Raw genomic sequence first — 26,317 nt, forward strand, 5'->3', positions numbered from 1 at the left:
ATATTCTATGTATTAAAGATATTTTTTATAAAATTAAGTAAAATATTTTTTTCTAATAATGTGTACAACATTTTGATTAACTATCATGACAATTCGAATTTTTAATTGTGGGTAATATATTATATTGAATGTAGTATATGAGTTTGTTTATGTGGTTTGCTAATTAGTTGCAGAAACAATGTCACGATGGCTGAAGAGTCGAGTCGAGTGAAGAGGCTTCTTCACGGTGTTTCGATTGTTTCGCCCACTGTCATTGGTTTATTGTGACCGTTATTAATTGCATGCCTGAAGAGAGTTGCCATTTTTGGCCAACGTCATTGACATGGCCAACACCAGCTATTGACAACGTCTGTTGAAACTGCTGTTTGGCTTTTCATTTTTGCAGCCACGAATGAATAAAGCATGAAAAAAATGGTATTGAAGGCAAGTGACGGTTACGGCACATGGCCAAACAAGCTGATAAAGTTAAGTGCAGTCCTGTCAATGTCTCTCTGTGTGTGTGTGTGTGTGTGTGTGTGTGTGTGTAACGGGCACAAGCGACAAAGCACACGATTAAATTACAAAATGTCAATAACGATAACGAATGAAATTGATTGAAACGAGCAGCGACCACAATGCCCCAGCCTTTCCCCCTCTCACTCTTTCTACCACTAGCCCAGCGCTATCTCTCCCTCTCCCTCTCTCTTTTCTTTTCTCCTCTCTCTGCTCTGCTCTCCCTTTCTCTGCTGACCATGACTCCATTGACGGGCGTGGTGTGATAAATTATGTGTGTGGTTCTCTGCCATTGTGTGGTTTCTTTCGCATGAATGTGAGTGAGTATGAATGAGTGAGAGTATGAGTGTTTGCATCTGTGTGCAAGTGGGAGTGTGTGTGACACCTTTCACATATAGATCGCCACACAATGGCATGTCAATTAAAATGCATGATGTTGAAATCATTCGCAATTAATTCATAATTAAAACGCGACACATTATCAAAAGTGTGCAATGCCCATTTACATAAATAGCGAATGAATATTCATGAAACATGAGTGTAGAGTGTAAGGCCCAATGCGAACAGACAGCCAGACAGTCGGACAGCCGGACAAACTGCCTGCATTCTGTCCCTGACATTCTGTCAACGTTGCCAAACTTAATCAAATCGAATTGAGCCGTGGCAAGCAGTGTTGCCTTCTTAGCTATTTTATAGCTAGACATTGTTATTTTGTAATTGTATAAGCTCCAAACTTTTTAAAAATACTACTAGCTAAAAAAAACACGGTTACTTAAAATAATAAATTGACGACGTTTTACATTAAATTCCCTTAGAAAATCAATATATTTTTTTTTGCGGGCCATATAAGATAGTATAATTGAGCTATTTGAATATTTAAATAAAGGAAACAAAGTAGAGGTTATTGAATTAATCTGAATATATCCTGAAAATTTAAACAGAAAAACTCCAAGCCAAGCTCTGACTGAACTTTGTGGAGTCCAAACGGTAAGACCCAGAAGGTTGAAATTTTGACACAACGTAGCTGAGACGATTTTTGATAAATTCGAAATCAAGCTCACTGAATAAATATTTTTGAACTTTTTTAAACCCTGACCAAATTTGCTAACAATTGAATAGCTATATCATATAGCTCCCATAGGAAGAATAGGATGCAAATAAACCTTTAGTATTAAAAACATTTTCGGTTCTTAAGATATCTTAACCAAACACACAGATTGTATATTTGGGACTACCTGTTACAACCTGACCAAATTTGATCCAAATCGAATTATTATATCATCTAGATCTCAATTCGATGCCAATTTTTAGGAAATTGTCAGAGGTTTAAAATATGTCGTACCAATATTTTAATTTTGCATGAAAACTTTTTGAGGGAACGAAGCATTAGACATTTTGAAATAAACGGAACACCCTAGTGTTCTAGGAATATTCGTCGCGATGTTGTTCATAACTTGCAACTTTACCGCACACACCTCAAGCTGCCATTTTGTCATTTGACATGCAAAGCTCGTTTGTTGTTTGTTGTTTGTCTGTTTGTTTGTTTGTTTGTGCTTCTGAACCGCACTTTGTCGAATGCCCAGCAGCAATATTTTCGGGTATGCAACATACAAATTTTTTTTTGCGGTCAACTTTGTGCGTCCCCCCTTACTCCACCCCTTATTTAGCCCCCCCTAGGCCCTGAAGCTGGTAACAGTGAAATGCACTTAAAAGCATTTAGTTGTAGCGACAAAATTTGCAACATTGAAATGTGGTTTGTGGTTTGAGGCTTTGTTGGCCAGCTGCCTCTTGCAGTTGCTACCCTTCCCTGCCCCCCTTCCTCTCTGCTGCCACGTTTCTAGACTATTTGGCCATTGCAGCAGCCCTTTGAAATTAATGTGCGTGCATAAACAAGCAGCATGAAAGGGGTGGAGGGTTGTTGGGGAGGGGGGAAGGAGGGAGACAGAGGTCTTAAGTTTTGCAACATGGCCCGTTATATTAAACGAAGTTGTGCCCCGTCTTAAAACCAGTAAACTGTACCCAAAGGGAACACAGGCCATTGGGTTTGTGACAATGTCTGTTTGTTCGTATGAAAGCCTAGATCTCTGATATTTTAAGAGTTAGAGCAACCAAATTTTGTAACATTATTTATCAATTGTGTACGCAGATCAAGTATATTTTTAAAAAATTGCCACGCTTTCTTTGTCACTTAAATGGAAAATTGTAGAATAACAAGTGCAGCTCAGAAGCTATTGAAAATGATATCTTGATCAGTTAAAAAACTGAAAAGGTAAGTGACAAAAGGGTCATAAATATTTCAACGAAATGCAAATGTTTTTTTTTTGTTGAATTTTTCTTTTTTAAATATTTTTATAATTCCTTAATTTAAATTTTTGGTTTTTTTTATTTTACAAAATCAAAATTGTTATATTTTGATAGAAAATATATCTTTAAAGGAATTTAGTGTGCTTGATGTCTAAAATATTTTTAAAAGTTAGTTTGGATTGATTAGTTGCAAGTTTCTGACTACTGGGCATTTAACAGTCGAGCAGACCAACTTTAACAGTTCTTTCTTGTCATTTCTATTGCTGCTCCTGTCGTTGTCTCTGTCTCTATCTCTGTCACTGTCATTTTGGTTATGGCCCTGGTCTAGTGTCGTTTGCTGTTCTACCTAAATTAGCGCCATAAAGTATGCAACAAGCTTTTGCCAGCGCTTTTAATTTGTTTTCTCGCAGTGCCATCAAATATTCATTTGAGCCCCAAGACTGAGGGCCTATCAAAGTTCAAGATGGCAACCTATACACACACACTTTACCCTCCTTTTTCTCCAACCCCCTTCATCCCTTTCTCCTCAATTTCTCTAACTGGCCGACGGGCAAAAGTTTCAGCTAATTTGCGTGCGGCAACTAAAACATTTTCCTTGTAGGCTGCTGTAGATTGAGGCAGGAACACGCCCCCTACGCCCCCTCCCTTCCCCCTGCTTTTGGGTTTTTGTGAAAATGGAAAATTCCCCGCTTTGTTTAAAACTAAATTCCCATTCAACTGTCATTTGTGGCGCAATGGCGGTGACATTCATTAGAGCCCTGACTTTTCAGTGAGGCGCTTTTCAAATTACAGTGACGGCATAAATTATGCGAATATATCCTGGTAGCCCCGAAAACGTTGACAGCATTTGAATGTTAATTCCTAGTGCTTGTTTTTGTTGCTCGTAAGTAAACTGACTTTGACTCTGACTGACTGACTGACTGACTGACACGTAATTAAAAGTGCGTTATGAAATCGGAAAACCTTGTGTCACAAAACTTGCAAGCACGCTGCTGACAGTGTGTCAAAATAATATTTTCCAGCACGACGATGCTGTTCGATGATCTTGATTGGCCTCTTGGTCTCCCAAATCAACTTGAGGCTCATAAAATTAAATAAACGGAAACCAAATTCACTATCAAATTCAATTTGGCAATTTGTCTTTGGACTTTATCTCTCTTTACATTCTCCCGCTCTTCCATTTTTCGGTTCTCGTTACTTGTTTCTTTTCTTTTATTATGCAAAGGGAGCAGCAAACTGTTTATGTTGCTTGCCACCATAAAAAGTGGTCTCTGAGCCGGAATCAAAGGCGTAGTCAGATTAGAAGTACGGGGGGCAGAAGCTCATATGTATTTTAAAATTATATATTATTTTTTTGGACATTGGGAAAAAAGTTTTGTGAACTTTTGCCTCAAGTACTTAGAAAACTAATTGTGTACACAAATCAAAGGCGTAGCCAGCATAGAAATTAGGGGACGAGAGCTCAAATTATATCTTAATTAAAATATTTTTGTGTAAACATGTGAATTAGAGTTTGTGGAGCTTAGATTAGTATTTGTTTTATTTTTTTGTGCATACAAACATTTATTTTTAATAAAATAACACTAGATTGACACTTACTATATTATATTATATCACTTTTTTTTATTTATAGCTTTTTTTCATCATAACTCGAAAATGTCAAACACGATTTAAAAAAGCTTTGCATTTTCTATTGAGTTTATCTGTAATTCGTTTACACTAAATATAATTTAAAAACAAATACTATAATTTCTCGAAACGAGATTGACATGTACTTAATACCTTTTTTCCCGATTATATTATATTATAATTTGTTTTTTGTTTTAATCTTTTCAGTTTAATTTTAAAGTTGTTCTACTGGTTGGTCAACTGTATTTAGTTCATTAAATAAATAAAAAAAATTGGCAATAAGAAAAATTGACAAAAGCTTGCATATTTCAGCTTTCGAGAATTTTTTGTTACTCACGTTATTAAATTTATTTCTTTGATGGAAAATGTTTAATAATTTTTCCAAATTATTTCTGCATTTTATTAGGTAGATCGTTGCTCCTATCTGGCTACGCCCATGTCGGGGGAGTGGGCGTGGGCCTGGGCGGTCGGAGTCAGGCTGAAGCTGGTGAAAATCACATTTTGTTTGTAAATCAGCAATTTACGCCGGAAAAACCAAACGATGTCGCTTCATCGCAACGACTCTGCACACACTTTTAAACGCTCAATAAGATTGGAAAATTGATGGCGGTGACGCTCAATGGTTTTGGCTGACAGTCAGTCGGGTTGTGAACTACCCGTTCAGCTCCATCTCCAACTCCATCGCCATCTCAAACTCCAGCTCCAACTCAATCTCTTCGCATCGGCTCGCCTCGTTGGTAAATCCCTCATTTTCAGTGAAAATAAAAATTGCCCCAGCGTAACGCAAAATAAACACATTTAAGTTGCAAATTGAATTTTGCATAATCCCAGCACTGGAGCTGCTTTTGCTTATGTTGCTGGGCTGCCTCTAAGTACCTCTGTCCCACTGCCCCTCTGTCCCTTCCCTGCTCCTTCTCCGACTGTCCGTCAGTTCAGCTGACGCGCTTGTGAGTACTCTCTACACTGAAAAAAATGACCAACTTCTAAGATCAAGAACATTCATCTTAAAAATTTTGTTCTTAAAAGAAGATTATTTTAAGACCAAATTACTAAAACTAAGATTATTAGTTTTCGAATCCCACTCGTAACAAATTAAAACAACATTTATTAAAATACTAAAACAGAATAAAATGTAAATAAATCAAAATAAAAAAAAAAAATTAAATATAAAAAAAAAATTTTATTTATTTTATTTTTTAATTTTAGTTTTAAGAACATTTATTCCTAAAATAAGAACTTGGTCTTATTTTAAATGTTCTTAAAATTAAGATGTGTTCTCTTAATTTAAGAATTTTATGTTCTCGACGCATTTTTTAGACCAAAAATCTTAGTTCTATGACCAAAATCTTGATTTTCGAACATTAGTTTTATCAGTGTAGGAGTCAGTTCGAATCCCACTCGTTACAAATTTAATTAACATTTATCAAATTACTAAAGCAGATTTAAATGTATATAAATAAAAATTAGAAAAAAATAAAATTTTAAATATAATAACTAATTTTATTTTTTATTTTATTTTTAAGAACATTAATTCTTAAAATAAGAGCTTGAACTTATTTGAAATGTTCTTAAGACCAAGATGTGTTCTCTTAATTTAAGAAATTTATGTTCTCGACGCATTTTTTAGACCAAAAATCTTAGTTCTATGACCAAAATCTTGATTTTCGAACATTTTTTTTTATCAGTGTACATATATTTTTTTTATTCCGCATCGTGAAAATGGTCGCGCATGAGACGGAATTTCTGATTAGTTGCCATGGATCCAAACACCCGCACAGATCTCTCCATCCACTTTTCCAACCTCTCACTCCGCTCCCTTTCTTTCTTTCTCTCTTCCGTCCTCCTCCGCTTGCTTACTTGGCTTTGACTTTAGCGGAATTCTATTTATTTTCAAAATTTTCTTTTGGGACAAATTTCGCACTCACACATGCACACACACATACACGCCTACGCACACCCCTTCGAATGCCACACACACATGAGTGTATATGTAAGTAACCAAACACACACACACACACACATACAAACACAGACAGCCGTGTGATCCTGGGGATTTACAAAGTAGCCGCGTAATTGAATTTACTTTATACTTTGCTGATTAGAAAAAAAATACGTTGATTGGATTTTGTCAGTTTGTTTTTTTTTTTTTTGCACTTTATTTTGGGTTGCATACATCAGACATCTTTTAGGTGAGTGCTCTCTTAAGAGACTACTGATAGTCAGAGCTACAAAAAATGATTACATTTTGTTATCAGCCCCTCTTAGCAAATATAAAACCAACTTTTTTTTCACTATTAGTTGGTTTATATATAGCTTAAAAATTTTATTCCTTTAATTCTAATTATTTTAATTAATTTGACATTTTTTTTTTGAGTACTTCCATTAAAATTAAGAAATAGTTTTCCAAAACTTTATTGGGATTAGAATATACACTATAACATATATTTTTATCTTTATCTGCATATCCATTCATTTATCCTTAAATCCCAGTTTTTATTTCTTTTTATATATTCCTAGCTCCGCTAACTGATTTGTGTTCTAACTTGTATATTCTACTAAAATAAAAGGAATTATATTTATCAGAAGAGTTCCAGAATTACACACCCATCTAAAGCCAAAAGAAAGCACATAATTTTTTTGTTGACTTTCGGTGGGTTCACATTTTTGGAACACCCCATTGTATACTTAAACCAAATGAATTTTGACTTTTCTTAACCTTCAAGCATTCCGACAGTTACCAAGGCGGCAAATTAATAATTAAAAATTTAAACTAAGTACTTTGCATCATAATCATAATCATCTTAATTGTTCTTATGATCTTAATCATCATCTTAATCACAATTTTAATCAATACCATCTTAACCAATTACATCTTGAGAGCTCTTGTTGCATTTTCATCGATGTCGATTGGACATTTAATATATATATATCTATTTTTTTTTTAATTTATGAGTATGAGTATGAGTCTTTCAAACGTGCAGTCTCTTGAAATCTGTTTAAGGCCATTACAATTAAATCAGCAGTTTTCTTGTATAATATATCGCACAAAATAAACCTCTACACGAGGTAAAGACTATTGACGAAAGTATATTCCATCCCCAAATTTCTGAGAGCCAATTTTGTGACGAACATACACATATCTTCGCAGTCGATTCATTTAATCATCATACATGAAATAAATACTTAAAACCAAATAAATAATTAAACAATCTACAAACATGTTTAATAGAATATTTTCGCAATATACATTTGAGCAGATGGAGCAGATTTCAAACATTGTAGAGTCTTACAATTTACTTCGTTGGGCGAATCATCATGACTGCTTTTTTGAGGGAGATCTTTTTACCCTTAAAATTATACCAATGGATACCCTTGGGCCAGATGTTATCATTGTACTTCCCTGCCAAGTTGCTGTAAGAATTCAAGTTAATAAGCGGAATTGAGAATACAATTAACAGTTCATCATACCTTAGGTGACACCCATTGTACCACCAGGCGCCAGTGTAGTCTACGGCGCAGTTTCTGTCTTCGAAATTATCATTATCTCGATCTTTGGTGGTAAATTTCATGCCACGATGATAAGAGAGTGAATCACCCGCATCTCCAGTCGCATTTCCCAGGGTGTGTAGAATATATTGTTGATCCTCGTCGCCGATTGCAAACTTGTCATACATCTCAAAAGCTTCCGTTCCCTCGTTGTCCTCTAAGACAACAAGTAATTCCTGGTTCCCTTCTTCCGTCAATGCGTGTATTTTATCGAGTCCCAAGAAGAACTCGCCATTTAGATCTCCAAATCCCTCTTTGTATTCGGTCCAGTTTCGATAGAAGTCGACAGTTCCATCCATCCTCCTCAGGATAATTGTCCAACCTCCCCCTTGAGTTTCTGCATCGCAGGCCACTTTAAAAGGTTGACTGCTAAACTTGGGGATGAGTATTTCATTGATCCCACTAGACTTGGCATCGGTACAATTCAGAGGGACGGGCTCCAAATTGCGTTCACTCGACTCCTGGACACGTTCCTCGATAAGCTTTCCCTGTGATTTCTGCTCCGTTCTGAGAGATTGATTATAAAATTTTTTATTAAGTTCACCTACTAATTTTTCCAGACGGTCCACCTCCGTTGTTAGGTAGCGAATTTTCGATTCTTTATCAACTCCGTCTTCCTTTTGTTCTTCCAGCTCTGTTCTAAGTAGTTGAATGTTGGTCTCTTTATCAAGTCCGTCTTTTCAGCTCTCCCATTTCCGCCTTTAGACTTTGAATATCTGTTGCCTTAACAAGATCGTCTATCAACTTTTCTTGACGATTCTGAATATCCATTGCCTTAACCAGATCATCTACGAGATTTCCTTGTCTTTCCATTGCCTTGATTAGTCCCTCAATCAAGTTAACGTAATGTTTCTGCTCCGCTCTAAAAAACGTTTATTTTAGTTTTCACTTTGTTTGTGCTTTTGAGAACTGCTATCGTCACTAGCGTGCACCAGCTATAAGGTTCTTACCTCAGCTCAGATAATTGGGAATTCATTGAATGAAATAATTTAGTCTCATTAAATTCAGAGACGTGTATTCCATAAGAAACCGAAGTTACAGTGCTTATTATAAAGACCATATAAATTATTTTTTTCAACATTTTGCGACCGAATTTCACTGAATGCCTGAGAAGACTGACTGAGTCGGCAATTTAGTTGCTGCGAAGAAGTACATTTTGAAACGATTATCGGAGCTACATGCATTATATACTTTGTGTATCTGTGTATATACTTTCACTCGTATCTACATCCCGAAAGACTTAAGGCTATGTAGCCAGAGTTTAACCAACATCCGCTTTGATAAAATGTATAGCTAATTTATCATCTCAAGTGTTTTAAAATATATCATACAATACAATAGAGGATTAATGCCAGAGCAGTTTATCCCACAAAAAAAACGTCTACACCAGGTCAAAGTCTAGTGACGTAAACAATTTCCATCCCCAAAATTTCTGATATCCAATTTTGAAACGAACAAAATTCAGTTTAATTTAAATATTTTAAATAATTTTTTTTTTTTTATTAATTTATATTTTAATGTTTAATTTTTAGATTAAAACATTTTTTCTTAAATTATAAAGAAAACTAGGGGGCTCGCTTCGCTCCCGTTGCTACAGTCGAGCATACTCTACTGTCGGACACCCAGTAATTACTATGAAAACGAAAGTTTTTCACACTAAGACTTGGATTTCGCCCGATCGGTTCCATTACTGCTATATGATATAGTGGTTCGATTAGAACCAACATTGGTCAGAATCTATAAGTCTAACTTAAATGCATATTCTATTAGTTTGGCTACGATATCTCGGAAAACAAAAAGAGTTTTTCATACTAAGACTTAATATTGGACCGATCGGTCCTATGACAGCTAAATAATATAGTGGTCCGATTTGAACCAACTTTAGTCAGGATATATAAAACCAAGTTAAATGCATATTGTATTAGTTTGGTTGGGATATCTCATAAGACTAAAAAGTTTTTTGTACTAAAACGTGTACCGTTGTACCGATAGAAAAATGTATATATTCAGTTAAAAAAACTCTTTAAGGCCGTTTTGTCATAAATCGCCAAAATGTAAGCTAAAAATCCTTATGTCGCCCGTAAAATAATTCCTGAGTACTTTAGAAAAAAAGTTTAAAGGTACGCGTAAAAGCCCTCAAACACACCATTCCAATGATATATGGAACGTATCTGTGACTTTTATAGTTTGGAAACGGTCGATTTTAGCGGCATTTACCGTTTTCCCGCTAAACCAGCGGTTATTCAAAAAGTCTTAGAACAAACATTTCTAGATTTTCAAAAAGGAATAAATCCTTATCATTACATCTAAGCTTCTTTAGCACTTTGATGCAAACAGACAAATAAACCATTTTTTCATCTCAATTTGAGAAGTCCACTAAAAATTTTCAATTTAATTATCTTTTGAACTAGTTGTCGGATTCGGGTGATGGAGGTATTAATCGACGCGTATTTTTAATTAAAATAAAAAAAATGGTAACAAAAGGCTTCAACGGCTCCATTAGCGGCAATCAATTAATTTTTAGTTTGAGGTTTTTTTTTTAGTTTGAGGTTAGGAAGAGGAACTTTAACTTCGAAACGAATTCCAACAATACTGAATTCAGACTGATGTCTTTTATTTCGAGACTATGATATGTGCTTGGGGATGATAGGAATACAATCTTTTACCCTGATCCTACATATATGCATTTATTAAATTATTGACCAGTTATCATCATCAGACATGAGATCATTTTAATGAGGTGCGCTGGCATTGATCCTTATCTAATTATAAGTTATCTTTGTAAACTCGTGTGAATGATAAGTCAGATGTATATATGTACACAACTTATGAGTAATATCACCTCTACAAGTTGTGTCTTTTGACCCAACCTACCTATATTGCATCTGTTTATATAAAACAAAAGTCGGTACTTCTTATGTTAATATACTTATAATTACAATCAACAAAACAAATGAAATGCACAAATGCACAAATTGGGGAGCGGCTTTATAGATAGTAAAGAACGAATTATAATTTTTAATTGTATGTACATAATATCGACATAAAGTCATATCTGATGTAGAACATTATTTACCTTTGACTGGGGTACTTATTGGGTATATATTGTAGGAGAATGCATATGAGCAACGGCGACCCAAAAAAACCAACAGTTCACCGGCGATACTCGAGGCAATCGGATAGTAAAAGTTATTAAAAACGATTTTTCAGAATGCAGGATTATAAAAGGTGCATTTTTATAGTCGCGATTATCGCAATCATTCTGCAAAGCTCAGTACTTGCAAGTTTACGTAAGTATTTACGAAACTATAAACTATCAGTCCAAAGATAAAACATATATATAAATTTTTTAAAATTTAATTACAGAATGCAGCTCGGATTCTGGCGTTGTTAGCTGCCCAGAAAGCGTTACGAAATGTTTTATTAGCAGAGGTAAATTCGATTTAGGTGACATGAGTCATATTATGTACATTAGGTTGTATCGCTTTGTACGAACCCACCAAAAAATTGATAAATGGTAACCCAAATTTGTAATCTACGGTCAATTCTTAGATGTTTTCAACGAGTAATCATAGTCTTTAAATCAATTCCTAGTTCCCGATTATTGAGTAAGTTTAATAAGTTCCAATATCTTTAATATACATCATAATTTGGATGAAATTTAATATTTCTTAGCCAAAAAATTCGCTATGTTAGCCTCCACGTATTGAAACATATTTTTTTTTTTAAGAAAAGAAAAAATAGACAAATGTATGAGTGTATTTTAATTTATTTATAAATTTTATATATTTGTCTTTTCCAACTACTGTTCAATATCAATATATTGGTATAGTTTCTGAAGTACGCTTATAAGCAGCAAGCAATCAAAAATATTTTGTTGTTGTTCTTATTTTCATTTAGGGTATATTGTGTTCGTTGTGTACCAGGGAGAAGGAGGCATCTCCGACCGCATAAAGTATATATATTCTTGATCAGCACCAACAGCCGAGTCGCTATAGCCATTTGTGTCTGTCTGCCTGTTTGAGCGCCTAGATCTCAGAGACTATAGGTTTGTTTAAAATTTTTAACTCGTCTCTTTCGCGAAGAAGCACCTAACCCACAGTTTTTTAGATATTTCAGTTTCTGTGGCAATTTACGTTATCTATTAATATTAACTATTATCCCACTTAATCGCAGCAAGATCGGACAACTAGAACGGCAGTAATAGCTAACCAAAGTTTTCAATAATTAAGGCAAAACAAGTCCCAAAAAGTATGCAGTAGTTTTTATTAGATAGTAAATTCTATAAAGTACAGCATTTACATTGAAATAAGTAACTATGGTCGGCCTCTCGACAATAGCCTTTCCGACTAATTTCTATTTATTCAGTTATCTTAAATATAAATATATTATTATTTTGATTTAATTTGATTTAAAGCGTCTGATGGCAGGTTGACACGTGGATGTGCTGATAATTTGTGTCAACCGCCAGTCTGTTTAACGTGTGGTGAGAACAATTGCAACTCTGCTCTGATGTGCAGACAATGCGATGAGTCGGATCCGAAATGTTCCACAACCGAAGCAACAGACGATAAGTACAATCACCTCTGTAATCCGAATGAATTGTGTCTAGTCGAACTTTCTGCAAATGGAAAGGTGAAGCGTGGATGCGGCGTTGCTTGTGGCACTGGAAAAACAAACTGCCAAACTTGCAAGAAGGACAATTGTAATGAGGGCATATATCCAGCTGAACGAAAGTTGTGCCACCAGTGCTCGGGTGCAACGTGCAACAATGTGAATGATAATATTGCGAGTCCATGTGAAGTCTACAAGAATGATCAGAAATGTTACACAATTGGAAGTGATGATAAGACCATGCAACGTGGTTGCACCACGGATGCAAATGCCAAGTGTCCGTGGCCTTCCACTAATACCAATTGTGCATTTTGTGATCATAATGGTTGCAATAATCGAATATTTGAGAGTGTCCTGGGCAGTTGCATCAAATGCAGCGATGCTGAAACTTGCCCCCAAAGTCAGCAGGCGGACAAGGCCAAAGACTGTACCGCCAATTACACACAGACTGAAGACAGTTGCTACCACCAATTGAAAGCCAATGGAATTGTGAGTCGCGGTTGCATCAATGAACTAAAAGACACAAAATGCCTTGAAGAAGAGAACTGTGTAGAGTGCAAGGGAACGGCTTGCAACGTGGCAGCTGCCACATTCTCCTGCCTCAACTGTCGCAGTGACAGCACTGCCTCCTGTCGTCAGGCAGAGGTTGAACCCACAAAATGCAATATCACATCCCTCAGTGATCTAGCATCAATGCAATGCTACAGTGCCGAGTGGGGTGAGTAATTTATACACTGATCCTTCAATCCTGACTGAATAATTGACAATCCCATCTCTATAGACGGTGTTGTCATTCGCGGCTGCCTCAACGATCTGGAATCCCCGAAGAAAAACAAGTGTCTAAATACTGCCGATGATAGCTGTACGATCTGCAACGAGCCCAATTGCAACATTCTCAAGTACAATGGAGCCGGCACCTTGCAGCACATGGGATTGGGTCTACTGGGACTGATATTCCTGGTCAGACATGCTTTGTAAACAATTCAAACTAATCTTAATCACACTTTCCATTTATTATCCGTACAATAATATATAGAAAGTGAAAGTGATTAAGAGTAATTAGAATTGATTACAAAGTATGTCATACTTTCAATTTATTATCGTACTGCAATCAGTAACATTATAAAATAAAAGTGTGATTTTTTGTGTTATTTTATCCATCAATAAAAAAAATTATATATACATATTACACATATATAAAACAAGTCGGAAAGGGTATAATCGGGATCCCGACCATGGAATACCCGTTAATTATTTCAATATATATGAAAGTACTTTATAGAATATACTGCCTAATAAAAAGTACTGCATAATTTTGGGTGCTTTACTGCCATAATTTTTGAAAACTTTGGTAAGCTATTACTGCCGTTCTACTTGTCCGATCTTGCTGCGGTTAAGTGAGATAATAGATAATATAATAGATAAACTGTGGGTATGGTGGATTTTTGGCATACATACATATCATATATGTTACATACATATCAATGAATACTATATACCCTTTTACTTATTTTTTTAGTAACGGGTATAATACAATATTTTATTTTCTGATTTTATTTTCTGATCATATAAATCAAAAGTCGGTACTTTTTATGTTAATTTATTTATAATTGCAATCAACATAACAAATAAAATGCCAAATAATAATGAAGAGCGAATTCTAATTGTTTGTAATAACTAACTATTTATCTAAATATTTAGTTGTTATTTTTATCTCTATCAAATTTCAAGTATAATGAAAATAAACACTTCTAATAGAGAACACAAAAGAGACAAGTTAATTGCTCGGCATTTGCGAACTGACCTCAAATTAGAATTGAATTCAAAATTGGTAATCAAAATGATTCGCAGGGCGATTACAAAATGCAATATCATGAATACATGTGTATTCGTTTACGGTTATCAAGCCACAGGCCACAGTGAACACTCAAAATGTAAAACCTGAAAACCTGTCGAACCATAATTAAAAATCAAATGCAAGTGCAAAAAAAAAACACCTGTGACCAAATTGAACAAAAATTATGCTAGTTGACAACGTTGTTGCTTATGTTGTGTTTGTTTTTGTTATTGTTATTGTTTTTTGTGTGTTGTTTGCGTTGTTTGTTGTTTGTTTTGTGGCCAGCGAATGTTTTTCAATTATTACGACAAATGCAACGAAATATTGTGAATAAAAACAACCGCAGCTCGATGAGGCTAACAAACAAGGCAATCATTGAATGATGTAGGTCTGCTTTTGATGAGCACAATGATAACGAGTGCCAAATTTTAACTCTGTCCTGCTGTTGATATTTTGTTAGACCCTGCACTTAAATAATTCAGAGGGTTTGTTGGGTGTTTTAATTAATAAATGTGCTTTACCGGTATATCCGACTTTCAAAATTATTTATATTATCGATTATTTATATTATTTAAGCAGAAGTAAATTAGATAAAATTTACCAGAAAATTGGCTAAGTTTTTTTCTATTTGTTACAGTGTCAAAGGTCAAGGTCGGGATTATGTACGGCAAAAAATTGACAGTGACCAAAAAAATAATTTTAACAATTTTGATGCAGAATCAAATTAAAGGCAAAATAATGAAAAAGTTGACTTTCTGCAATGAAATCGGTTTAGTTTTGACAAAGTTATGACAGTTTGAAGTTTTAGCTAAAGTGTCTATGGTCTATGGTCAGGATTCGGTACGTATAAAATTGACAGCATTGGCAAAAAAAATTACACATCCAAAGCTTGATGTTAAATAAAATAAGAGACTAAATAATGAATAAATTGACTTTCCGCAAGGAAATCGGTTAAATTTTGACAAAGTTATGACAGTTTGAAGTTTCAGATAAAGTGTCAAGGATGAAGGCCAGGATCAGGTACCGAAAAAAATGTACAGTTTTGGTAAAAAAAATACATTTTCCAAATTTGATGCACAACGAAATTAGAGTTTAAATAATGACTAAATTGACTTTCCGCCCTAAAATCGGCTTAATTTTAACAAAGTTATGACAGTTTGAAGTTTAATATAGAGTGTCTAGGTTCAAGGTCAGGATTAGGTTCGGAAAAATTTGACAGTGATGGCCAAAAAATTAATTATACCAATTTTGATGCAGAATCAAAAGTAGTCAAATCATTATAAAATTGGCATTCCACAAGAAATTCGGTTGAGTTTTGACAAAGTTATGGCTGTTTAAGGATTTTGTGTTTATTATACAACAGGTACAGGGTCTCTCAGAGTTGGGCTCGTTCGTTACTATGCGTTTCTGCTTGCGTTTTTGTGGTATTTTAATTAATAAATGCAGCTGCTTTTGTAGGTTGGGAATGCAACGTTTGCAATGTGGTGAAAATTAGCGACCGAAACCATTTTCGATATTATGTGCAATTCAGCTATATCAATAGACGTTTAATTAACTGGCCTGCAGTCACATAGAGGCTCCCTCTTTCTCTGTCTATCAGATTTATTCTCTCAGCCCCTTTTTAGGTGCATGCGTGAAAAGTTTTTACTTCTTTTGATGAGTTCCCTGATATACTAGTTTATTTTTAATCAATTCAAAAACACTTACAAAAGGATTCATATACGGGGTTGTTGCTGCTACCAATTTATTGGAACGTGAAGTACTTCAGCTCAGTTTGTCTGTGGATAGTTTGTTGATGTAGTGGCATGAGGCAACATCCTTGAAAAGCATTGAAAATCAACTTTGGCCAGTAATTATTTCAGTATTAAGCTGCGAGTGGCAGTTCAAGAAGCAACAACAAGTCAAGAAAAGTTTGCCATCATATTTTTGCTCTTTTTCCTTGCCCTCCCATCCCTTCATAGCCGAATAGCTCTAGTTTCTGTAGCATTTCCAGTAGATACTCGTACTTCGTTAAGTGCTCTCAAGTCGACTTATTTTCAGCGCTTTTATTAAAAACGACTGTGAAAATACTCGTAATAAACAACAGAAACACATAAAATTTGCTCTTCTCTTTATGTGCGGCTTTGTTTAACTTAAGTATTTTTGTTTTTTTATACCCGTTAGTCCTAGACTACAAGGGTATATTCAATTCGTTGCAATAAATGTAACAGGGAGACGATGAAGCAGTTTTATTTCAGTGATTATACAGAGCTAGAGACTTCAAATTCGTTGAACAAACATGTATTATTCCTACTAATTTTACTATGGCATTTTCGCTCCAGAAGAACGGAAAATAGCTCTACATCTAACATCTTTTAAGATAGAATACAGTTTTCAATGGTCAAAATATTCTGTAATTATTGCCAATCACCAGACTTAATTGCAAACAGATCGGATAAATATTACGTTAGTTATGTCAGTTTAAAGTTTCAAGACAACGCGAGCGCCTAAATGTATGCATTATATTTTGACGTTGAAAATTCACAGAAACCACGCGTATCTTAAAGTCGGTATCTTAACTATAACTGTCATACTTGTTCTATTTCTTTATTTCTGCTTATAGAAATAAATAAGTATCTTGTATTTGTAGCGAGAATGTGGCAAATTAAAAGCATTTTCGTGCTTAAACAAAAGACCATTCAATGGGCATTCCCTTATTCGTGTGATTGCCCAAATGCGGCTTAGAGCTTGAATGCTTTCAACTCATAATGGCACAAAGCTCAGCCTCCTGCTCTACCTCCCACTCTGTTTCCTCCTCCTCACCAATCAGCACTCAGTTACTTAGTCAGGCCCACATCATCACACAGCCGACTGACCGTCGCGACAGACTACAAGATACCCATTATTTTCGCAGTATTTACATACGTCTACTCGTTATATTTGCCTTCCTTTTGTGCACTTTCTTAGCTTCGCCGTGAAACACTAAACCTTTTATGGCATTTCCCTTTCGTTCAAACAAATCGTTTAAAATATTCATAGAATTGCTTTAATAACGCTAAATGAGCAAGCTAGTGAGTCAGTCGACCTAAACAAAAAAAAAAAAAAAGACTGAGATGCCAGACCCAAAGAGAGTCCAAAGAGAGTCCAAAGAGTGCCCAGCCCGTTGGCAAGTCGTTCAGTCAGCTATCAAATTGAGTCTATCCATTGATGGCCAAAGGGAAGGAGATGGGAATTAATGGGGATGGGAATGAGAATTGGAACGGGCGGCTCAGGTTTTGCGGCAAAAAGCAATTTTTATTTACCAAGCAGAAGCACAGTGGTTCTTTTAGAGAATTCAACTTAAATTCATTAACATTTTACAGCAATAAATAATTTTTATATTTGTCCTAACGATAACTTAAAAATCTCTGGCTTTTTTAATAAATTTTTTATGCATTATATGAGTCAATTCTATGTTTAGAGCTATCGATATTTGACTTTGTAAAGTTTTTGGTCTCATAATGGGTTTTTTTCAATATCACTCAGATGAAGAAATTTATTAGAATAATTGTTAAAAATTCACACTTTTAATCGAGATTTATATCAAAATGTAATATGGCAAAAAAAAAGATTTGAGCTGTCGATATATCGGATACTAATATATCAAGTTACAAATATCGAGTTTTCTCAAAAAAATGTTTCGTCACAAAAATCTTATTTTTCTTGTAATGTTTTAATACCTGCTGCTAATATTCATGAAAATCGATATGTCAATATATTTTTACATCACTAATCAATTTAAATGAAATTGTGGGTATCACTGAAAATTCGTATTAAAAAAGTGTTTTTTATTTAATAATAAAAAATTTATTGTAACTATATTGTTTAAAAAAATGTTAAGAAAATTAATAAACAGTTTTATCTGCTCAAACGAGTACAATTATCTAAATATAAGTTTAACAATTTATAATATAATGCACACTTATATGATTAAGTTGACCACTGTGAGGAGGAGAAAGAAGAACAGGAAGAGGACCAGAAACTGGCTGAGCAGCGGCTCCGTTGACTGATTGGCGCAGACGGCAACGGAGAAGAGCAAATACGGATGACAACAACCACAGCAACCATCTCAAGATGTGGCGCCACCTCAACTCCCCAGTTGGTATGCAAATCAGTCCAGCAAATGGAAGGGAGGAGAGGAGGGTGCGCCATGGCGACGACGACATCAACGATGACGACAGTCAAGCAGGAAGTTGATTAAATGACAAAATAAATAGAAAGTGAAGGATAATGTCAACATTCTAAGTGGTTTTCTTTTAAAAAGCTTAACTGACAATGAACCGCAGGGCAGTCATCGACCAACCGACCGACCGACCGACCGACCGAACGTCGACCGCCGACAGCGACCATAGTATTCAGTTGAATAAATTATTTTTGCGTCTACCACGGCAGGAGAAGGGGAGTCGATGAGTGTTGCCCAGCAGGCATCGGACTTAGTCCTCTGTCTCCTTCTTCTTTCTCTGCTCCTGCTGCTAGTTTTCCAGCACTGAGGTGCTGACAGGCTGACGGGAAATTGACTTTGATAGTGCATGAAATTTGATGATATCGCAGCATGCAAAAATCATTTTACGTTACTGAATTTAATTTATGTTCCGCTGACCCTAAGCGGAGCAATCTAAAAGCGTAAAAACAAGCTGAATATGAGATTGTGTAAAGCCAAAGTTGATGCCACAATAAGTATTACAATAATTTTCATTTTCTACTTTGTGCCCAAGGCGAAATTATCTAAATATTGGACTACCTAAATTGGGAAAAATTAGGCACACAAAAACTTGTAAACATATAAGTAGAAAGTAAAATTTAAAAAATAGGGAAAATGATTTTTAAAAAAATGGATATTTTTATTTTGCTGTATTGTGTAAAATTTTTAGCCTTGTAGCTCCTACCGTTTGGCATTATGATGATTGCCAGTAATTTATAAAAGCTTTATGCATATGGATTAATTACAAAAATTCAACCGGAGTCTATAATATCGGGGAATGTAAAAATGTAATCGTAGTCAAAAGTTGGTTTTTCTAGTAATAGTATTTAAAATTTTTCCAACCCTTGTAGACAGAATATTTTTTTAAATTTATGCATCTACTTTTTTGCTACCATTTTACAGTCGGTATAATGGTTTCCTAAACCTTTATTCTTATAAATTTTTTTTTGTCTATGTTTATTTAAATTTTAAAAAGCTACACACAAAAAAATGTTATATCAAAATTTCTTGACTTTAGCATTACTTTTTATGTATATGTTCAGTATATAACAACATGTTGATTGAGTAATAATAAAAGAAAATTTACAATTTCATAAAAATTAAAATACTGTCAAAAGAAATCGTGAATCAAGTACTTGGTTTATGCGAATCCGGTACTGCCGTAATTCTGACACCGCATTGAATGAATTTTATGTGGGATTTTTTTTCTCTGTACTTAGTCGATGCATGAAGCGAGCACTTGATTTTTATTTTGGCAGTGTTCCTAATTGGTTTTCAAGAGCCGGGACTCGTCGCTTTGATATACTGGCCGTAACAAATGTTGGCGACACAGATGCATCATTAAACAATTGGCCAAAAGCCAGCTGGGAATCTCGACTCTCGACTCTCGACTCTCGAATCTCCATGCCCGGCTGATGACAGATGAGGGAGAGAGATTCCCCACTGATGAGCACATCTGGAAAGCTTTGACCTGTGAGTTATCATCAGTTGCTGATAAGAAGCATCTGTCTAGGGTCTACGCTCTTCGAGCCAGAGCTCAAAGCTCTGCTTTCAGTTGTCTGTGAATTGTTTGCTCGTTTGGTACATAAAATCAGAATTAAAATGAATTCATATGTAATCTTGGCACTGCTGTTAATCTGCCAGAGAAATGCACTGGCCAGTGGTGAGTTGAAAATCAGCTCAATCTAGAGAGTATATATATGTGACTAGTATATGTTTATATTTACTTTTATTAGAAGACGTGATCAACCAGACTTCGGCACCGCCAATTGATCCCATTAACTTGAGTGCCCGCGTTTTGGTAACGCCCATTGAACCAATTGAAAATCCAGTCGATTTGGCCCGCAAGCTGCTCTTCGAATTGGAGCTATTTAATCTGATTGGCGAAGTGGTGCAGGCAAAATTCACCAAACATCAAAACATCAATCAACTGCTCTTCGAAATGGGCAGTGCTCTCCAGGCCAAAGATGTTGTTCAAGCCTGCAGTACTGAAGGCTGTCCCATTTACGGCAAGAAGTTACAAATCTTCCAGACCAAAGACGATTTCTTTGATGAACATTTGATGAGCATAGCTGATATTGAATACCGAATGGCATAAAATGTCAAGCAGATAAAACCAAAAAAATGTCATGAAATTCACGCAAAATTACATTTTAAATATATATGTATATATATATTAACAAAATATCAACAGAGACGAGCGAGAAGAAATCACTCTTGCTCTTCAATCTCTTTCTATCTCTCTCAGCTGCTATTACCAAGGGCGTAGGCAGCTTTAAGCGAAGGGGGGATCATTTTTTTTTTTGCGACAAAACAACGAATTCTAAGAGGGTTTGACTAATAAACCATCGGTCTAAAATTAAATTTTTTTGTTACTCCATACAAATTGACCGACTCTAAAAGCACAAAAATGGCCTTAGAAATGAACAATGATTGCTGTTAAATGTAAAAATTATTAAAATAATTACGTTGTTTTTTAAATTTAACGAAAGGGCATAAAATAAATTTTAAATTAATTTTTTTTGTACCAAATATACCAACAATGAAGATAACTCATCTTTGTGTACCTGCCAATTGATGTGTAAAATTAGCGCTCGACACTTCATATAATTACGTGAATAGTACCACTGTTAGAATTCATACTTGACAATTTTTAATCAATGAAAGATCCAGGGTGTCAATTTAATTTTATTATTTATGTGATGTTATACCAATCTGAATGGATTTTGGAAGTTAAAAATTTTGATAGCCAGAGTGTAGAGGGGGGAAAGTGCTCCCCAGCACATGGCAATATGGACAGTATGTCAAGTAATTGTTTTGACAAAGAAATAAATTAACACATATAATATAACTTTTTTACCCTGAGACCATTAAAAATGGACTAAGTCAAAAATTAAGTTTTAGTATTTTTGTTTATTGATTTCTGTTTTTTGCAATCTGTTAAATGTGATCGCGAGTTGTGGAGCTATCACCATTTGTTTGCCAACGAGGGAGCAGGGGAGAGTGCCAAGAGAGGGATTAGAGGGGGGGGGAGGGGGTCTGAGTAATGTGTGTCTTTCAATTGTGTGGAAAATGGAACTCGACTGTAAGCAAATGTCTGAATTTATGAGTCAGTGCATGTAAAGTTGGCCAAAACAAGCAGTCAAGAGGCAGCAACAACAACAACAACAACTAGTAAAAAGTGCTCGACTGTTAGTTTCCCAGTACACATATCTTCGCAGTCGTTTTATTCAATCAACTCACATGAAATAAAGATTTAAAAAAAGAAAAAATAATTAAACTATCTACAAACATGTTTAATAGAATATGTTTTGAGGTATCGCAATATACATTTTAATATAACGGTGAGCAGATTTCAAACATTGTATAGTTTTAGAATTTACTTCTTTGGCCGAATCATCATGACTGCTTTTTTGAGGGAGTGCCCATCACCCTTAAAAGTGTTCCAACTGACGCCCTTGGCATAGCTGTTATCATTGTACTTCCCTGCCAAGTTGCTGTAAGAATTCAAGTTAATAAACGAAGCTTTGAAATACAATTAGCATTTCATCATACCTGTCGTGACACCAATTGTACCACCAGGCGCCAGTGTAGTTTACGGCGCAATTTTGCGACTCATGATTATCATTATCTCGATCTTTGGTGGTAAATTTCATGCCACCATGATAAGAGAGTGAATCACCCGCATCTCCAGTCGCACTTCCCAGAGTGTGTAAGACATATTGTTGATCCTCGTCGCCGATTGCAAACTTGTCATACATCTCAATAGCTGCATTTCCCTTGTTGTCCTCTAAGACAACAAGTAATTCCTGGTTCCTTTCTTCCGTCAATGCGTGTATTTTATCCAATCCCAAGAAGAACTCGCCATTCAAATCTCCAAATCCCTCTTTGTATGCAGCCCAGTTGCGATAGAAGTCAATAGTTCCATCCATCCTCCTCAGGATAATTGTCCAACCTCCCCCTTGAGTTTCTGCATCGCAGGAAACTTTGAAAGGTTGACTGCTAAAGTTGGTGATGAGTATTTCGTGAATCCCACTGGACTTGGCGACGGTACAACGGGGGTAAGATTTCTCAATAAGTGCATCAATCAGCTTTTCTTGTCGTTCATGTTCCCTAAGAGATTGATTATTTAATTGCATGTTAAGATCACCTATTAATTTTCCCTGACGCTCCAGCTCCGCTGCAAGAAAGTGAATTTTCGATTCTTTATCAACGCCATCTGTTTTCAGTTGCTCCAGCTCTGTTTTGAGGAGTTGAATGCTTGACTCCCTTTTAACTCCGTCTGTTTTCTGTTGTTCCAGCTGCTCTTTAAAAAGTTCTATATCTGACTGCTTCTCAACTCCATCTTTCTTTAGTTTTTCCAGTTCCGCCTTCAGACTTTGAACATCTGTTGCCTTAACCAGTCCGTCTATGAGTTTTCCTTGTCTTTCCTGTTCGTCTTTAAGTAATTGAAGATCCAATGCCTTGAATATTCCTTCAATCAACTTATCGTGATGTTTCTGCTCCGCTCTAAGAAATCGTTTATTTTAGTTTTCACTTTGTTTGTGCTTTTGAGAACTGCTTTCGTCACTAGCGTGGACCAGCTATAGGGTTCTTACCTCAGCTCAGATATTTGTGAATTCATTGAATGAAATAATTTAGTCTCATTAAATTCAGAGACGTGTATTCCATAAGAAACCGAAGTTAAAGTGTTTATTATAAAGACTAGATAAATTATTTTGTGCAACATTTTGCGACCGAATTTCACCGAATACCAGAGAGGACTGACTGAGAAATTTAACAAGTGACCAAGAAGTGAATTTGGAAATGATTATCGGAGCCATATACATAATATACTTTGTATATGTATGTATATATTTTTACTCGTGTCTACATCCACAAAAACACTCAAGGTTATGCAGCCACAATTCCCGGAACTTTCGCTTTCATGGAATGCTTAGCTTTTTTATCAACTCAAGTATTTTGGAATACCACATACACCAGAATAGATGATAAGTGCCAGTGTAGTTTATAAATAAAACATTTCGTTTGTCAAATATCAAGAATTAGCATAAAATTCTTTCTTTATAGTCGCTTTATTTATATACATAAACTGAGCTCATTGAAAATGGGCAAAAAAGGGTATGTGTTTGGAAGAATGTATGTAACAGGCAGAAGGGGGCGTGGCAGATCAAGTTTGTTTTTATTTTTGGATCGAGCGTGCTTAACTGTATCCGCCCACTTGTTTCGTGTGTGGATTCTTTATTATTTTTATTTTTTTTATAGCTGATCTTGAAGCTTTAACAAAAAAGTTAAGATGTGCAAATAATGAAATTTAGCTATTTTTAAAAATAATAATAATAATAAATTATTTTTTTTTAACAAATAGTTACAAATTTTTTTTATATATTTATTTAGATTTTTTTTAAATCAATACTATTACTTGAAATGCTGTACATGAATTAATCGGATTTGTGGAGCTTGAATATTATTATTACAATGAGGCAGATGTGCAATTTTCTTGCTATTTTTGTCTTAACTACATAGAAAATCTTCAAGCGCCCCAAAAACAAATAGGATGACAGCTGGTTGGAGAGGGGAGGTAGCTGACGGAGGCGACAAAATGGGGGAAGCAAGTATGAGGCTTGTCAAACAAATGATAAGCTCCTGTCGCGCTTGAAGCCGCAAACTAAAGTGACTCAACCAAAAGCGGTTTATGTAACTCTTGTTGTTGTTGTTTATGTTGGTGGTGTTCGTGGTGGAGGAGGGGGGGGTGTTGCATGCAGCTTGTAGCCTAGTTGTTGGCCCTGTGGGCGGCTCAGGGGCTTAAGACTAATCCGCATATGGAAAATTATATAATATGAATGAGAATGTCTATAGTTTCATGTGTGTGTGTGTGTATGTGTGTGTGTGTGTATGTGTGTGTGTGTGTATGTGAGTGTGTCAGTGGATCGACTTTGGATAGAAGCGAACGAAAACTGACACAGCAATTTTCTCAGTGACACATTTTCCGCTAAACACACACACACACACACACTCACACACACTCACATACACACACACACCCACAAATTAAGCCAGAAGTGAACACATGAAGCAATCACAGTATATGCACCTACATACATAGATAAAGATAAGTACATCGCTTCAGAGCCTTGTCTACAAATATTTTCACCCAAGGCAATGCTTTAGATGGCGCTCTCTAAGGATTTTAAAGTAATAATATATTTAATTTGGAGTTTGAATTTCAACATTAACTTATGCCTCTTTTACTATAGCAACTAAACAAACTATTGTAGTTCAAACTAATCTATTTTTAAGTCTGATATCATTTTTTTTCAGGGTTTCTCAAACACAGTACATTTTTTTGGAATAAACCTTTAAAATTTTCATTCAGACTATCTAAACTTTAAATTTTTAACTCAATCTTAAGTTTTAAATATTTTGATTTTATATTATTAAATTTACAATTTATTTAAAATGTATTATTTAAGTTTTTATTGAACTAATATAATTTTAAACTTTGATACTGAGTGATCACAGCTGATGACAATTAAATGAAAAAATAAATTCAGATTTTAGGTACTTAAAATGTATTATATTTTAATTTATCTTTTGATAAGTAAACTGTTTGAAAGCGCACAGAAAACTTTTACAGTTTCTGAAAACTATTTTTTATTTAATCAGTACTTCAAAAAATAATTCTTTGCTGATGAAATTAGCAGTTTTGTTCCATAATCAATTGCATGAGCTTCAAATACATTTTCAGTGAAACAATTCAAGTCGTGTAAGTTTCAAATCTATATTATATTTGCTAAAATACTGCAGGGGAATTTATATAAAAAAGGAGATATGGAATTTATTCCGTGTGTATTTATTATAAGCTAATATAGTCATATACTATCAAGTCTAGTATAGCTAATATCTCAGCGCCTTACTTGACACATTCTGTTATGCACATATATATTTATATAAATAAATATGTAAATGTACTCATGTGTGAGTGAGTGTGCACTTTAATTTTTCGAGTGCAATTTATTTGCAACATGCATACGAGTGTAAAAAGGAATGCAAATAAATGTAAATATAAACATAACCATAAATAATAAAAGCTAATTAGTGTACATTTTAATTCGTTGCTGTTGAATGGGTGCAGGTACCATGGAAATAGTGGGTTTGGGTTCGGGCCCAACTACGGATCCATCACCGGAACGCTCCGGTTGTTTTGGTTAACAGCTTTGCTGGTTACACGACCGACGGACAGACGGACAGACGGACGGACGGACGGAAGCAGTGAAGTGCGGAAGACGCACTTACATCAGTGCACAATTTTTACATTAACGTGAAATGTAAAGTGCTTCGTAAAAGTTAAAAAATGAGCTGGATAGAGAAAACCAGATGGAGAGAGAGAGAGAGAGAAAATGTGTAAAAAAGCTGAAATGCATCTCTCGCTGTTCGTTCATACGCCCCGTGTGCCGTCGTGGGAAATTAAAATAAAACGCAAACACACACACAAGCACACACACTCCTCACACACACACGCACACACATACACACGCAGACAGACACAGTGATAACCACTACAACAACAAATACATATGGTGAAATGCAATTTCTGACTTTTTGCGGCATGTTCAAAATGCGCAATAAAAAGCCGAAACTTTGGCACTCGACAACGGCTAAAAAACCAAGTGAAT

The 26,317-nt window shown here is 35.2% G+C and overlaps 4 protein-coding genes across 5 annotated transcripts; 2 read left to right on the forward strand and 2 right to left on the reverse strand.

Annotated features, from left to right (window-relative positions):
- Positions 1-7,562: 7,562 nt before the first annotated feature.
- On the reverse strand, positions 7,563-8,644 carry LOC117780853 (ficolin-2-like). The gene is made up of 2 exons (XM_034617529.1): positions 7,894-8,644; positions 7,563-7,836 (listed from the first exon to the last, which is right to left on the reverse strand). Exons 1-2 carry the CDS (start codon positions 8,268-8,270, stop codon positions 7,719-7,721), a joined length of 495 nt encoding a protein of 164 aa, XP_034473420.1. The 5' UTR covers positions 8,271-8,644; the 3' UTR covers positions 7,563-7,718.
- Positions 8,645-11,106: 2,462 nt separating this feature from the next.
- On the forward strand, positions 11,107-13,564 carry LOC117780837. The gene is made up of 4 exons (XM_034617511.1): positions 11,107-11,261; positions 11,338-11,403; positions 12,389-13,303; positions 13,367-13,564. The coding sequence occupies exons 1-4, from the start codon at positions 11,183-11,185 to the stop codon at positions 13,561-13,563; spliced, it is 1,257 nt and encodes a 418-aa protein (XP_034473402.1). The 5' UTR covers positions 11,107-11,182; the 3' UTR covers position 13,564.
- Positions 12,569-23,385, reverse strand: LOC117780838 (fibrinogen-like protein 1). Of its 2 annotated transcripts, none has more exons than XR_004617122.1 (3): positions 23,240-23,385; positions 23,020-23,150; positions 12,569-12,579 (listed from the first exon to the last, which is right to left on the reverse strand). XR_004617122.1 is itself a non-coding variant. In XM_034617512.1 (3 exons), the coding sequence occupies exons 1-3, from the start codon at positions 23,368-23,370 to the stop codon at positions 22,021-22,023; spliced, it is 1,203 nt and encodes a 400-aa protein (XP_034473403.1). In that variant the 5' UTR covers positions 23,371-23,385; the 3' UTR covers positions 21,917-22,020. The 2 variants fall into 2 exon arrangements, 1 of the variants encoding a protein (XP_034473403.1); XM_034617512.1 differs by lacking the exon at positions 12,569-12,579 and adding an exon at positions 21,917-22,138 and having other exon boundaries at positions 22,197-23,150.
- LOC117780855 lies at positions 20,197-21,005 on the forward strand. The gene is made up of 2 exons (XM_034617531.1): positions 20,197-20,304; positions 20,378-21,005. The coding sequence occupies exons 1-2, from the start codon at positions 20,244-20,246 to the stop codon at positions 20,737-20,739; spliced, it is 423 nt and encodes a 140-aa protein (XP_034473422.1). The 5' UTR covers positions 20,197-20,243; the 3' UTR covers positions 20,740-21,005.
- Positions 23,386-26,317: the final 2,932 nt, after the last annotated feature.

This window comes from Drosophila innubila, assembly GCF_004354385.1.
Source record: "Drosophila innubila isolate TH190305 chromosome 2L unlocalized genomic scaffold, UK_Dinn_1.0 4_B_2L, whole genome shotgun sequence".
Classification (NCBI taxonomy): Eukaryota; Metazoa; Arthropoda; class Insecta; order Diptera; family Drosophilidae; genus Drosophila; species Drosophila innubila.